General features: G+C 42.2%; 1 protein-coding gene across 1 annotated transcript in view; it reads left to right on the forward strand.

The window, feature by feature from the left end:
- The window catches only part of LOC147031491 (ly6/PLAUR domain-containing protein 1-like), a 39,526-nt gene extending 28,243 nt beyond the window's left edge, over window positions 1-11,283 (forward strand). Inside the window, exon 3 of the mRNA XM_085864062.1 lies at window positions 11,060-11,283. Within this exon, the coding sequence (XP_085720188.1) occupies window positions 11,060-11,283 (224 nt within the window). The remainder of the gene's footprint in view (window positions 1-11,059) is intronic.
- The last annotated feature ends 3,803 nt before the right edge of the window (window positions 11,284-15,086 follow it).

Here is a 15,086-nt window from a genome sequence, read left to right on the forward strand (position 1 = left end):
ACTCGGCTGTTGAATTAATACCAGGTGGGGTTGACTCTGCCAGTCATCCTTCTGAGGTTGGAAAAATGAGTACCAGCTTGCTGGTATGCTGTGTCAGAGTGGTGACCCGTCCAGGATTGTGTCCAATAGCTCAGGAGACTGCTGCGGCAGCACCAATGCTCTGCACAGAGTGTGGTCCCAATGGATGGATGGATTGATGGATCATTGAAGCAGAAAGAGGCCATTTGGCCCACGATGCCTGTGCTACATCAACACCACATTAATCCAATCTGCCAGTTTATTGACTCAATTTATCTGATTGTGGAGATGGGAGAGGAGTGGAGAGGACAACCACAATGGTGCAGGCACAGGGATATCGCCAGGGTGATGCACCTTTTTGTTTTTATGCCTCCAGTGATGAAGTCACCAGTGGCATGATGTTTTCGGGTTGTCTGTCCGTCTGTACGTTCATACATCCGTTTGTACATGCTAATTTTCTCTGTTTTCTCTGCAACTGCTTATCCGATTGACATGAAATTTTCACCATAGGTGCGAATTCTCATGGAGAATGTTTTTGTGATAAATACGACTTCGTATGTCACATGGTGTGACAGCCATGTTGGGGAAAAAAAGGATAAACTATTTAATATTTTGAATCTGGGTTCAGGGATGATGTCATCGGTGGCTTTGTTGTTGTTCGTCTTTCGGCTGCTCCCGTTAGGCGTCGCCACAGCGGATCATCCGTTATGATCCGCATACTGATTTGGCATAGGTTTTACGCCGGATGCCCTTCCTGACGCAACCCTGGTCGCCTCTTACGACACAGGGATAAGGATTGGGTTTCGCCATGATTCCGGGCTGCCCTACACCCTCTCATAGCGCGGCCCAGCGCAGAGCTCCCGTCCTCAAGCGATCCTCCAACCCAAGCCTCCAAGTAGCCGGATTACAGGCGCACGCCACTATGCCCGGTATCATCGGTGGCTTTGTTATGATGTCATAATTGCATACGTTGAACACTTTATCCGATCAATATGAGTTGGGATTGATGACGTCATCAGTCACGTGGTTCAGCAGCCTTCTTTTTTTTTTTAAACATAAAAACCTTAAAAATATCTTCTCCGAAACGGCTGAACAGATCGTGGCAAAACTTTACAGGTACGATCGCCTATCTATGCGGAACAAAAAGTTCTCCACCTATGATGTCATAGATCACATGGTTTGGCAGCTATGATTTTTTGAAGAATATACATTTTATAATCTTCTTCTCCAGAACGGCTTGATAGATTGAAAGGAAATTTCACCCACATGCTCCCCAATACCAGGGTGTTCACGAAAAATTAAGAGGTCACATGGTCTGGCAGCCATATTGGTTTGAACGAAAATCTTTTGCAAATCTTTCTCTTGAACCGCTTCTTCAATCGATGTGAAACGTCACAGTTATGATCTCGTAGTCACGTGGAATACATGTTTTAAATTTCAACCTGATCGGATGCATGGTCTGTCAGACAGAATTATTTAATAATTTGAATCAGAGTTCAGGGATTTAAATAAAACTCGATACAAGTATGCATAATGATGTAATAATGTGGGCAGAGGTATATCTGGCGACGTTGTGACGTCGAAGAGTGTCCTCGTTTTTATTTTTAAAAATTTCCTGTTATTATTTTCATAATTTCTTTGGAGGGGGAGGCGATGAAGATTGTTGTAGGGTGATGAACAAACACACATTGACAGCACTTTCACCTTTTGATGAGAGCCACTGACAAACATCATGATCATGACACAGGTAACCAATCGCTGATCCATTCTCAAGCTACCAACAATTTCTGCTAATACCCAGGTATCTCTTTATTCTACAATGCTTCTAGATACCTACCTAATTTAAGTTTTAAAAAAATTTACTGTTTCTACTGCCATTCATTTTTTTTTTTCCAACGAGAACATTTTATGCATAAACTACTCTCTGAGTAAAAGACCCCCAACCTTACTACCAACCTAAAGCTCCCCATCTTTGCTCTCAGGCTATGTCTCCTGGTCCTTTCACTCTCCATTCTGCTGAAAAAAATTTTCTGCATCCTTTTTATCTGTACTCTTTATTATCTTCAACATTCTTAGATCTTCTGGTAATCACCACCTTTCTCATGTATAAAGTCCTGTCTCCTTCAGCCCCTCCCTCTATAGTGTAGTGGCCGAAACCGAGAAAAATGAGTCGACCCCTACCTGTGGTATAACAAGCTGAAACCGGTCTCATTTGAACCGTATTGATGCCTAGTTTTCGAAAACTGAGGTTGTAGTTGTTGAAATTCTGCACAACATGGTGAATTAACCCCTTGAGTGCGGGAACAAAAGAAAAAATGGCCATTTTCAATAATTCATTATTTACTTCAATAAGCATAAAATACATGTAGAATGGTTGATTATTTCAGGGTATTTCTATGTATTGGACACGTTTTAAGATATTTCAGGGGGTTTTATGCTCCTAAGGTGGTTAAGGGCCCACAAAATACCCACAATTTTGGCAGTTTTTGTGCAATTTTAGCAAAAACTTGTACGTTTTCTCTTATTAAATGCCCAATATATGTTTTGAAAGTGCCAAATTTGATTATTTTCATGAGGCGGGGTGTCTCATTAAAGAATATGTCATTTAAACTATGATAGAATGTTTACAATCAGGTAAATTAACCCTTTCTCTGACATGTGCACAGATGGAGTGAGAATTCTCATTTTTCTAAAATCGGCATCTTTTATGCAAAAATGAAGTTATCATGGAAAACTATGGAAAATATCAGGGTTACTATTAGAAATTAATATTATGCAAGGTATTTCATGGACTTTTATGCTGCCAAGGGGTAAAAGACCCTCCGGAATACCACGAATTTGGCATTTTTTAACGATTTCGGGCCAAACTCATTACATTGTAATTTTCGATGGTATTTCATATGTTTTGAGATATTCTGTGCAGTTTGTCATGAGTAGGGGATTAAAAGGAACCCAAAATACCCCCACACATAGCATATGTACTGTAAATAAATACAATTAATAATGATAATGACAGTTGGAATTTTCTCCCATGATGATATTATTAGTTAAACCAAGACACCATCGGTGGCAATGCCGCTGCTGATCTTTTGTTTTTGGCATCATGACACCTGTGCCTCTGTCATGCATGGCTCAAACATGTCAAATCTTATCAACTTCAACACACTGACCTCAAGAAGAGGATCATCACTCATTGTATTGGTCAAATTAGGCCTATTGAACAGGTAGGATCTTAAAAAGAAAACCAAAGATGTTCTCATAGTACAAGATCAGAGGATTAATGAAACGATGTGCTGTATGTGATGGTGTAGGCCCTATGTGTATGTGTGAACAATGTGTTGTACATGGTATTAGCATGGCCATGGAATGCCACATATATGAAAAGTGAAAGTGCTCTGCTTGCTCAGTGGCTATAAATCAGTGTTGGCTCCCTTCAGTAAGTGTATGTGGTGTGAGGATAGCTGGCATCTTTAATTGAGAACTGATTAGGCTCCACACCCGGTAAACTGACCCTTATTCATAGGCCTAATTCCCCACGGTGATTCACCGCTATGGCATCTCTTGCTGAAATTTAATACCCTTCTCTTGCAGGGAATCAAGATGGTTCTGATTGAAGAACCCCTTGAGAAGAGAAGACATCTGATTGAAAATTGTGTAATATGTGAACAGACTTTAGATGAGAAGTCAGTGGACAATCCATTCATAAGAAATCCAACACTTGACGGAGTAAAATCTGTTCTCCGAGCTGCGGAAATACGTCAGGACACTGTGCATGACAGGTTGCTCAAGATCAAAGATGGCATTTTAAACCAGACTGTTACCGTTAGATACCATAAGAAATGTAGGGCATCTTATACAACCGCAAGTAATCTCAAGTATGTACAAAATGAACTTGCCACTGTGAATGATACGGCTGATAATGCTGGTGACATGGTTGAGAGTGGTCCATCCCGAATCCGGCGCACAGACGCTTCCACGTTTAACATAAGAACTGAATGTTTCATCTGTGAGAAATCATACAGAAGAGCAGAAAGGTTATCAGAAATCGCCACTGGCACCGGAGCTTCAACTCATAACCATGTCATTGCAGCATCTTTGGAAAGACTCGATGACAAGACTCACATGCGAATGTTGTCATATCCAGAGATGAGGGACCAGAATCGCTTCTAAACATCACCACCGGTCAAATGGCATCTCAAGAAGTTGAGAATTCTCTGAAGTGTATTCCAGAAAAAGGAAAAGCAGCCTATGAGGACTTCGTCAAAGAAAGAATTGGGACCGAACATTCTAAGAGTTTCTGGGACCCCCTTGAAGAAAGAAACTGTGTTGACATTTTCAGATATGAAGAAGGCACTCACCAATGACAAGGACCAGAAGCTGATCATTGATACCGAGGTGTTGTTCAGGCGGCTATTGGCTGTCTCACAGAGTCGTAATGTCGATTTGAGGAAGGTACTTTGTTACGAACTGGCCCCCGTGCCATCAGCACTCTTCCATGAAGATGGGTCGATGAGGAAAACTGCAAAAGCTGACCTTACCAAGAAGCTTGAAGTAAATTGTGTGGACGTTATAACACAGCTGCCACAAATCTCAGCAGTACCTGAACCCACATCATCCGCATACATAATATAATTGATGGGATGGCAATGATTCAGAGTTTGGATGAAAATCACTTCACAACATTCCAAGATTTAGCTACAATAGTTCAGAAACGACTATTACGACTTTTCAGGAATCCTTCATTGGATATCAGGAGCATTACATTAATCGTTGATCGCTATGACGTCGAGACGTCAATCAAATCATCCGAAAGGCAGTGGAGGGATGCCAACAACATGGTACTAACATACCAGATTCAAGGAGGCAGACAGGCTCCAAACTACCGCCAGTTTCTGAAAAGTGGAGGCAACAAGTCCAGCCGAGCAAACTTCATCTCTCAACATATATTGGACAATTACGAACAATTACCAAACGAGAAATCAATTATTCTGGCCGGTGGTTTCGATGATGGCAAGCTGTTGAAAGAAGTACAACCACTCGGAGTCTCATCCACTGACTCTCTTCAGAGCACATAGGAGGAAGCGGATACTAGGATAATCCTCCATGCCGTCAGTCCTCATGTGACCATTCAAGGGTCATTGTTCACTGTGATGATGCGGATGTCCTGGTACTGTTGATCTACTATTCGAGTGGAAAACTCAGTTAGGACCGACTGTTTGTGAGTGTCTCCCTGTCATACACTGGGTGTGTGTGACATCACATGTTCTTTCAACAGAATTGGGAAGCGAACAGCTTATTCTACACTGATCAAGAATGCACAAGCATTGTCAGATATAGACAGACACTTGTGTTTCATTGTCACAGAAATTTGTGCTTCTGATGTATGGCAAAGAAGGCAAAGACTTGGATTCATTGAATGATCTACGTTTCCATTTGGCCATGACCACAGACAAGCCAGCATCTATGCTTCCCCCAACCGAGGATGCATTCAAGCAGCACATCCTATGGGGCAAGTATCAAACCAAGATTTGGTGCGACAGCCATGTTGCTAACCCACCGTTGATATCACCAGTTGGTCATGGCTGGTCCGCTTGTGAAGGTGGTGGAATTACCCAGATTATGTACACTCAAGATTCCGCTCCAGCTGAGGTTCGAGACTTAACACACCTCTACTGCACTGACAAAAAATGTGAAAACGGGAGGATGTGCCCTTGCGTCCTTGCAGGACTCGAGTGTATTGCCATATGTAGCTGCACTGACTGCAACAATCACAGCAATGTCGTACAACAGGAAAATGAAAATGCAACAGAGATAGACACTGTTTTCGATATTTAGATGCATGGCCAGCTGATTTTAGACATGATCAGTATTGAAAGATTCATGAGTGGGGTTCACTGTGCAACAATATAAACATATTGAATAGATTTTCTCAAAGGTGTGAATCTTTTTATCCGGGTTCAACTGCAATTTCATTCATGAGACAATCTGACCGGTTCATCAAATCAGACTTGGGACTGTTATAACATGTAATGACAATATCGCGCGAAAAAAAGAGGCAATTGTGGCATAAAATTAGTTTTTAAAAATGCCGATTTGGAGGTGTTCCGGAGGTCTTTTACCCCTTGGCAGCATAAAAGTCCATGAAATACCTTGCATAATATCAATTTCTAATAGTAACCCTGATATTTTCCATGATAACAGTTCATTTTTGCATAAAAGATGCCGATTTTAGAAAAATAAGAATTTTCACTGGAACCGCGCACATGTCAGAGAAAGGGTTAATTTACCTGGTTGTGAACATTCTATCACAGTTTAACTGACATATTCTTTAATGAGACACGCTGCCTGATGAAAATAATCAAATTTGGCACTTTTAAAACATATATTGGGCATTTAATAAGAGAAAACGTACAAGTTTTTGCTAAAATTGCACAAAAACTGCCAAAATTGGGGGTATTCTGTGGGTCCTTAACCCCTGTGGGAGCCTAAAACCCCCTGAAATATCTTAAAATGTGTCCAATACATAGAAATACCCTGAAATATTCAACCATTCTACATGTATTTTATGCTTATTGAATTGTTTTTTAAATAAATTTTATGCTTATTGAAAATTTTTTTTGAAAATTATTATTGTTATTGAAAATATTGGTGGACATTAAATATCCCACGGTGTCCTTCACGAAGAGTAGGTGAGTCATTGCTGGGGGCACTGCATCAGCGGCAGGGCTCTGCTCATCCATCACCCTGGCTTATTGAAAATTTTATGCTTGTTTATAAAAAAAATAAAAAATTTTTATGCTTAATGAAGTAAATAAAGAATTATTGAAAATGGCCATTTTCTCTTATTTTCCCGCACTCAAGGGGTTATTTCACCATGTTGTGCAGAATTTCAACAACTACATCCTCAGTTTTCAAAAACTAGACATCCATACGGTTCAAATGAGACCAGTTTCAGCTTGTTATACCTCCGGTAGGGGTATCTCCTAAATTAGAGCCCTTTTTCATCCCCGGCCACTACACCACTAGCTTAGTCTAGCTAGCCCTGGAATCAATATTGTTGCTCTACACTGAATCCTCTCTCTGGAAGCTATGTCCTTCCTCCTATGTGGTGACCAAAATCGGACACCATATTGCAGGTGAGGGCTCACTAAATTCATCCACAATGTGAAATGTTTTGAGGAGGATTATACGTCCATTGATTTCTAATTTATCCTCCAACAAATACAATTTAAACCTAATTAGCTTTATCATTTTATAAACATTATACCTTAAACCTTATTGCATTTAAGCAGTGTCCGATTGGGTGGACGAGGGAAAGGCAGTGGCCATCGTATATCTAGACTTTAAGAAGGCATTTGATATAAGGTATCACATCGGAGGTTGTTAGCCAAAGTGAGGGCTTGTGGAGTGGCTGGTCAGGTAGCTAATTGGATTGCAAATTGGCTTAGTGGCTGTGAGTGGGAGCAAAGTAAAGAGAAGCAAAGAGTGGCTGTGAGTGGGAGGACGTCTTGCTGGGAGGATGAAAGTAGCGGGGTACCTCAGGGGGGGGGGGGATCAGTATATTATTATTTTTTATTTACATCAGTACAGTATTGACATCAACGATTTGAATAATGGGGTAAAGAGTAAGCTTTCCAAATTTGCAGATGACACAAAGCTTGGAGGGAAGGTGTATAGCAGAGGGGGTGGTAAACAGATACAAGAAAGTATTGATACTTGTATGGATTGGGCAAAAGATTGGCAGATGGAATTTAACTTGCGCAAGTGCAAGGTGTTGGGGATGGGAAAGAACAATGAAAATAGAGATTACAGGATGCAAGGGGTAATGTTGGAGCGTGTCACACAGGAGAAGGATCTGGGGGTGGTAATAGATATAGAAGGTAAGCAGGCAGCACAATGCCAGGCAGCTGTAGGTAAAGAAAATAGGATTTTAGGTTTTATTCGGAGGGGGATCAATTATAAATCAAAAGAGGTGGTGTTAACATTGCACAGGAATTTAGTGAGGGCCACATCTAGAATATTGTGTGCAGTTTTGGTCACCACAGTTCCGGAAGGACATATATGCCATAGAGAGAGTTCAGCACAGGGCTACTAGATTAATTCCGGGCCGAGCTAGACTCAGCTATAAGGAGCGGCTGAAGGAGACAGGGCTTTATACACGAGAAAGAAGGCGGTTGTGAGCAGATATGATAGAGATGTTTAAGATAATGAAAGGTAGAGATAAAATAAGAGCAGATGAATTATTCAACAGAGTAGACAGTGACAGAACCAGGGGCCAGAGCCTGAGAGTAAAGAAGAGGAGAGTTAAGACGGTAGTAAGGCAGGGGACTTTCACTCAGAGAGTAGTTAATGCATGGATGGAATGGTCTCCCTGGAAAGGTAGTGGCAGCAGAAAATAGTAGATAAATTTAAATTAGAATTAGATAGGTACCTGGAAGTTATGGAGATAGAGGGGTATGGGGATTCTGATAAGACTTTTAGGTAGTTTGAGTATTGATGGGTGATTGTGTACGGAGTGCTGTTGGTGGGGGTCTTGTCAAGGGGGTTTGTGGTTGATGTGTGTTTTTAACCAAGCCCATGCCCCCTCTCCGAAAAAAAATAAATAAAAATAAAAACAAAAACCAAAAAATTACAACAAAAAAAAATACAATTTTTTAAAGATTCCAAAAAAAAACAATAAAAAACAAAAAAAAAATACAAATTTTTTTCTTTCTTTCATTAATTAAAATGATCTTGGGTTGGTGTGGTGTTCACGCAGGCATGATGGGCTGAATGGCCTCCACCTGTGTTGGAATTCCTTGTTGTATCATAAAGTCCCTGGCACAGTAGTATCTGCCTACCCTTTCATAATCCCCCCCCCCTCCCAATTTCCATGTATATTACCACCCCCAGATGCTTTTCCTGTGTGACACTCCAAGATTGCTCCGTTCATTATGTAATCTTTACTTTTTATTGTTATTACCCACACCTAGCACCTTACATTTATTTATGTTTCCAATCTTTTGCCCAAACTATTCATAAGTATTTGCTACCTACCTCACCTTCAAGACTTGTGTCATCTGGAAATTTACAAAGCCGGTTCTCAACTCCATTGTCCAAATTGTTGATGGACATGATGAATAATAATGGTCCCAGTACTGTTCCCTGAGGGATCACATTACTGACATCCTCCTACTCACCGCCACTTTTTGCTTCCTGTCACTAATCCAGTTTTTAATCCAGTTAGCCTACCTACCAGCTACTCTGCAAGCCCACACCTTCGGCTTCGCAAAAACAGCCTTTTATGTAGTACCTCATCAAATGCCTTCTGAAAGTCGAGATAAGCTACGTCCACTGCCATTCCCTCATCCACTTCATGAGAAACTACTTCATAAAACTAAAATAAATGTATTAGACATGATCTCCTTTTGGTAAATCCATGCTGACTACCTTTAATTCGTTTAAAATCATTCAAACGGTTCAACATCTGAACAATAATTTAAATTTTTTAAACATCTTCCCCATAACTATCAGGTTTATAGTTCCCCAATTCTTCTCTGGATCCTTTCTTAAACAATGGTGCTACATTTGCTACTCTCCAATCCTCCGGTACCTGTCTTGACTCCAATGAGCTGTTAAAGATCTCGGTTGACAATATATATATATATATATATATATATATATATATATATATATATATATATATATATATATATATATATATATATATATATATATATATATATATATATGCCACCTCCTTCTAGATTCTAACAATCTGAAGAATTCCTTCCACTTAATGACTGCCTGATTCAATGGCCATCTGGATGATTACTTGAGCACAGTCCATCATTGAAGTTTCGACCCTTCAATCCCAGAACCTCTACAAATGGCTTGTCCACAAACTTGGTTGTGTCCAAAGGTGAGAGAGATAGAGAGATAGAGGATAGCCGGGAGTTAACAGAATAGCTTTGAGTTGTACACACTCACTCAAAGCTGTCCAGCCTGGGTTTGAATCCCGACCGAGTAATAAACTGTCATCCCAGTGTTCCACAGGCAGGGTGATTCATCAATGTGTGCCGTCCCTTAAATGGACAATAAACTGCGTGTCCCATCTGCCAGTATGAGTTGGTGGACATTAAAGATCCCACGGTGTCCTTCACGAAGAGTAGGTGAGTCATCGCCGGGGGCACTGCATCAGCGGCAGGGCTCTGCTCGGCCATCACCCTGGCCAAATTCCAAAAAAGTAATCGATTTCTTCAGTGCAGGATAGTTAGCTTGTCGACTCCCTTTATTTCCTCAACCCAGCTGCTGGTGTCTTTTCTCCTTCTCTTTCTTTTGTTTTTTTTTTTACATCCTGATCCATGTTATGTTCTCGCTCCTCCACGAGCTTCGACTTTGTATCCAAAAAAAGAAGAACAAAGGGAAGTCAAAGAAGTGTCTCCCTTTGTGCTTTTAGCTGTTAACACGCAACACAATGGAGTTTCTCTTTGACCAACGAGATGCTACATATTCGCCTACAAGCCATTCTGTGATAGAGCAATGTAGCCACAAACATTTATGGAACCAGAAGTATGCTTTTACATCTTTAAATTTTGTCCCATGCTCTTTGATAACCAATGTCATGATATAATCCATTGTGAGAAGGATCTAAAAAGAGATGTTCCATGTAAGTTAGGTCATGGACTCAACAATGACAGCACTTTGACATTCCACCATGACGTTCAAAATAAGAATCATCTCATCTCGAAACCATGAAAACTTTTTGTTGGAAGCTTATAGTTATTTTCACTGTTTTTGCATAGCCAAGTTAAATAGTCAGTAAAGATGAATTAGCATGAATTGCAAGTAAACATGCAGCACAAGGATTGAGAACATATTAAAAAAAACACGTATCACCATATTTCTCCATGATATGTGCGCCCTTCTCCGCACCCACCCCTCCCAATCCTGACCTTTCCAAAATATATTGTGATCCATAAACCAATGCTGTCCTCGTATAATAATTGTACTTGTCATAACCACTCAACGCAACATGTCACTATTATACCCACCCTTCCAGGCACTGCATACCGCAAGGCGTGCGCAACCGCCGCGGCGTGCTTCATTGCATCTGCAGGCTACCAGTTGTTCTGCATGCCTGGCCGCCTGGGATCTGTGTGCATTAGCTGCTGCAGCGGACCACTGTGCAATGGGCCTCATCCGCTCCACAGTGGCTCGGAAGCGCGTGGTCTTTCAATCACCGAGTTCACGGTCATCATGCTGGGCGTACACCTTTTACTCTGATCACCATGAGCACAATGTTTTGTTGTCGTTTCTCTGGAAAATGGAAAGGTTCAGTTCTGTAAAAAAAAATAATCTATCTATAATTCCAGCAATCTCTGCGTGTGTGTGTGTGTGTCAGACAGACAGACAGACAGACAGACAGACAGTCTGTCTGTCTGTCTGTCTGTCTGTCTGTCTGTCTGTCTGTCTGTCTGTCTGTGACTGCCGTTTCTCGACGACCGCCGGTCCGATCTGATTGAAACTTGCCAGGAATATTTCTGGGCCCCGCAGATGTGCCTTTTTGAGGTTTGATGTCAATCGGACGAGCGGTTCCCAAGTTACGGCCATTTTATTACTTTTTTCAGTGTTGAAAAGGTGTATATATGGCAGCTGAAGTGTCGTTCCACCTTCTCACCTTATCATGCCATTTTTTCTCAGAATAATGATAACAGCATCTATCGATAATTCCAGCAATCTGTGTGTGTGTGTGTGTGTGTGTGTGTGTGTGTGTGTGTGTGTGTGTGTGTGTGTGTGTGTGTCTGTCAGTCTGTTTGTTTGTCTGCGACCACAGTTTCTCGACGACCGCTGGTCCGATCGGATTGACACTTGCCAGGAATATTGCCGGGGCCCCGCAGATGTGCCTTTTCGAGGTTTGATATTAATCGGACAAGCGGTTCCCAAGTTACGGCCATTTATCTGTCGACCAATATCTGCGAGAGAGGGGGACGGGAGAGGGGAGGATGAGAGTGGGGGCGAGAGAGAGGGGCGAGAAGGAAGGGGGAGAGAGGAAGGGTGAGACTCGGGGGGAGAGAGGGGGCAAGAGAGGGGTGGGAGTGGGGACGAGAGAGGGGGACAGGAGAGGGGGTGTGAGAGGGGGTGTGAGAGGGGAGGAGGGAGTGGGGGCGAGAGAGAAGGGGGTGAGACTAGGGGTGAGAGACGAGGGAAGAGGGGTAAGAGAGGTGGGGAGAAGGGGGGCAAGAGAGGGGGAGAGGGGTGAGAGAGAGGGGGCGTCACAATTCAAGAGAGGGGGAGAGAGGAGGGGGCGAGAGAGGGGATGAGAGTGACGGCGAGAGAGAGAGGGGTGAGAGAGGAGGGGGAAGAGAGGAGGGGCGAGACTTGAGGGGAGCGAGAGAGAGGGGACGTCACAATTCTTCTTCGTTTGATATGACGTCACAATTGACGCTGGGGACCGAAGTATGTTTACCAGGTGTCTCCCAAGTTATGGCCATTTATGATATGGTTGGTCCAATCTAATTGAAATCATGCCCCAATCCAGTCGTCGTTTAGCACCTATGGGCCCGCCCCTACGGGCCGTACTAGTAATAATAATGGAGAGACGAACGCAAAGCACCTTTCGCAAAGATGGCACTCAACCTTGTGAAGAAATTTGAATGACTCTGCAATCCCAGACACAATTACACACACACACACACACACACACACACACACACACACACACACACACACACACACACACACACACACACACACACACACACACACACACACACACACACTCGTGATAATGGCCCATGTCCTCAAAAAGCTTGAGGCTGTAATGACCAAGGAAAAGAACTGCCTGTGAACAGCGACAAAAAAAAGTTAAACTCACTCAACACAAATAATCCACCGTATCGTGCTCGAAGAAGTGTTATTCTTATATGACACTGTGCATATACCGTCCATTAATTTGTGAGACCTTTACCTGCAGAAGGTGTCAACATCTCACTCGATCCATAAATTGCCCACAAGCAAGGATGAGGAAAATGCGAGTATCGCCCGTGCTCGGGTTTCCAACGATTCACTGCTCTCCTTTGCAGGGTCAGGAGTTGGCCAATGTTTTGCCACAATGTCACCATGGACTTCCGAATGAACTTTTTGACCTATAAACTGCTTGAGCATATTTTTTGTGCGATACGCTGGATTTACCATCTCCTCACCAGGCCAGTTTTCAACACTTCCCGAGGGCCAACCTGCCCTTAACACCTGTCTTGCAGAAGTCATGTGTCCTACAATGTTACATTTTCATCTGCAAGTTGCACCAAAATGACATGCTCATGGACTGTCACTACATCATCATGATGATGATCATCATCATCATCAGTAGCATGCTCGATACAGAGCGTTGGTTCTGCTAAAGCAGTTTCATGGCTAACCGTCACTGTGCTCCAATGTATTCATGGTATCATTGGTGAACAAGACCAGTTTCTCTCAACTGTAGTGTGTAGTGTAGACATAACTGCCATCCCCATCAACAAACTTGTATTATCAGTTCATGATTCACATGGTTCATGAAGACGGCATATCTCGGGCATAACTAAAAGTGATGGTTATCCATTTTCCCTCCTCACTTTCAGTACATTTCAAAAAACAAAAAAATCTGCTTCTTTACAACTTTATAATTACAAAGTTAAAAGTAATTATCACGATTTCAGAGTTAACACTGTACAGAATTGCTTTTCTATACTATCGCTGATTTGAGTTGACTGCTGCTCATACCGTATAAATATTCAATACAGCGTCGTTGTCGGTATGCTGGTATGTTTCCCGATCATTCCAGATGTTGTTTGTTTTTACACACCGATGCTGTTCAAACTGAAAAAAAACGAGTTTCCTTTTCACTTTCTTGTTACATGTAAAACTATAACTGTACTCGGTGGAGCGCATACCTCCGCCAGGTTAAACAGTTTACGTTTCGTATCACACCGATAGGCTGAATGCCTCAACATTGTGTTTGCTTCCAAATATTGTGTCCCCAACCCCTCACTCTCGGTACCCATCCTTTCCTGTTGTACCCAACTGCTCCTGCTCTGTGTGTCTTTTGCACTGGAAAAGGTCCTTTCAAACCTCGACTCTCACTTTGCTTCGGGACCGGACGTTATCAGCTCACATGTCCTAAAAAACCTGCTCTGCCGCTCTTGCACATGTTCTTTCTCTGCCCTTTTCACCTTGTCATTTGTGCTAGGTCACCTTCCATCTCCTTTGAAATACAACAGCATCATTGCATTCAATAACAAGGTGAAAGAAACTGATCCTCTTCACCTCGGACCTATCAGCTTACTTCCAATGATCAACAAGATCATGGAATCCATCAGTGCAGTTGATATGAAATTCTTCCTTTTCTCCAGCATCCTCATCTCAGATCACCAACTTGGTTTCAGACCATGTCACTCCACCTTGGATATGCTGCTTCTACTCACCCAACAATGGATGGAGGTCCTCAATGTCAAACATGAGACCAGGGCCGTCTCTCTGGACACATCTCATGCTTTTGATACAGTCTGGCATCCCGCCTTGCTCTCCATACTCTCCACCCATGGCATCCAAGGCCGACTGCACACATGGCTTCCTGACTTCCTCTACTCTCGTAGCCAATGTGTGGCGCTAAACGGAATCCTTTCATCTCCTCTCCCTGTCAAGGCTGGAGTGCCCTAAGGCAGTGCTCTGGGCCCAGTCCTATTCCTAATCCTCATCAATGATATCTCTGACTCTCTGGAAATCCTCCATCGATTTGCTGTTCACTCCACCCTCTGCCATGACATCCCTCATTCTTCAGACAGGAAGGCTGCAGCCTCTTCCCTCTCTTCAGATCTTGACAAAATCACAAGCTGGTCAAACACTTGGTATATATATATATATATATATATATATATATATATATATATATATATATATATATATATATATATATATATATATATATATATATATATATATATCTTTCTCTCTTTTTCTCTTTCTCTCTTTTTCTCTCTCTCTCTCTCTTTTTCTCTCTCTCTCTCCTTGTCTCTCTCTCTCTCTCTTTTTCTCTCTCTCTCTCTCTC

The sequence above is a fragment of the Eptatretus burgeri genome, chromosome 2, assembly GCF_056783735.1.
Source record: "Eptatretus burgeri isolate ZD-2024b chromosome 2, Ebu_testis_v1, whole genome shotgun sequence".
In the NCBI taxonomy this organism is placed as follows: domain Eukaryota; kingdom Metazoa; phylum Chordata; class Myxini; order Myxiniformes; family Myxinidae; genus Eptatretus; species Eptatretus burgeri.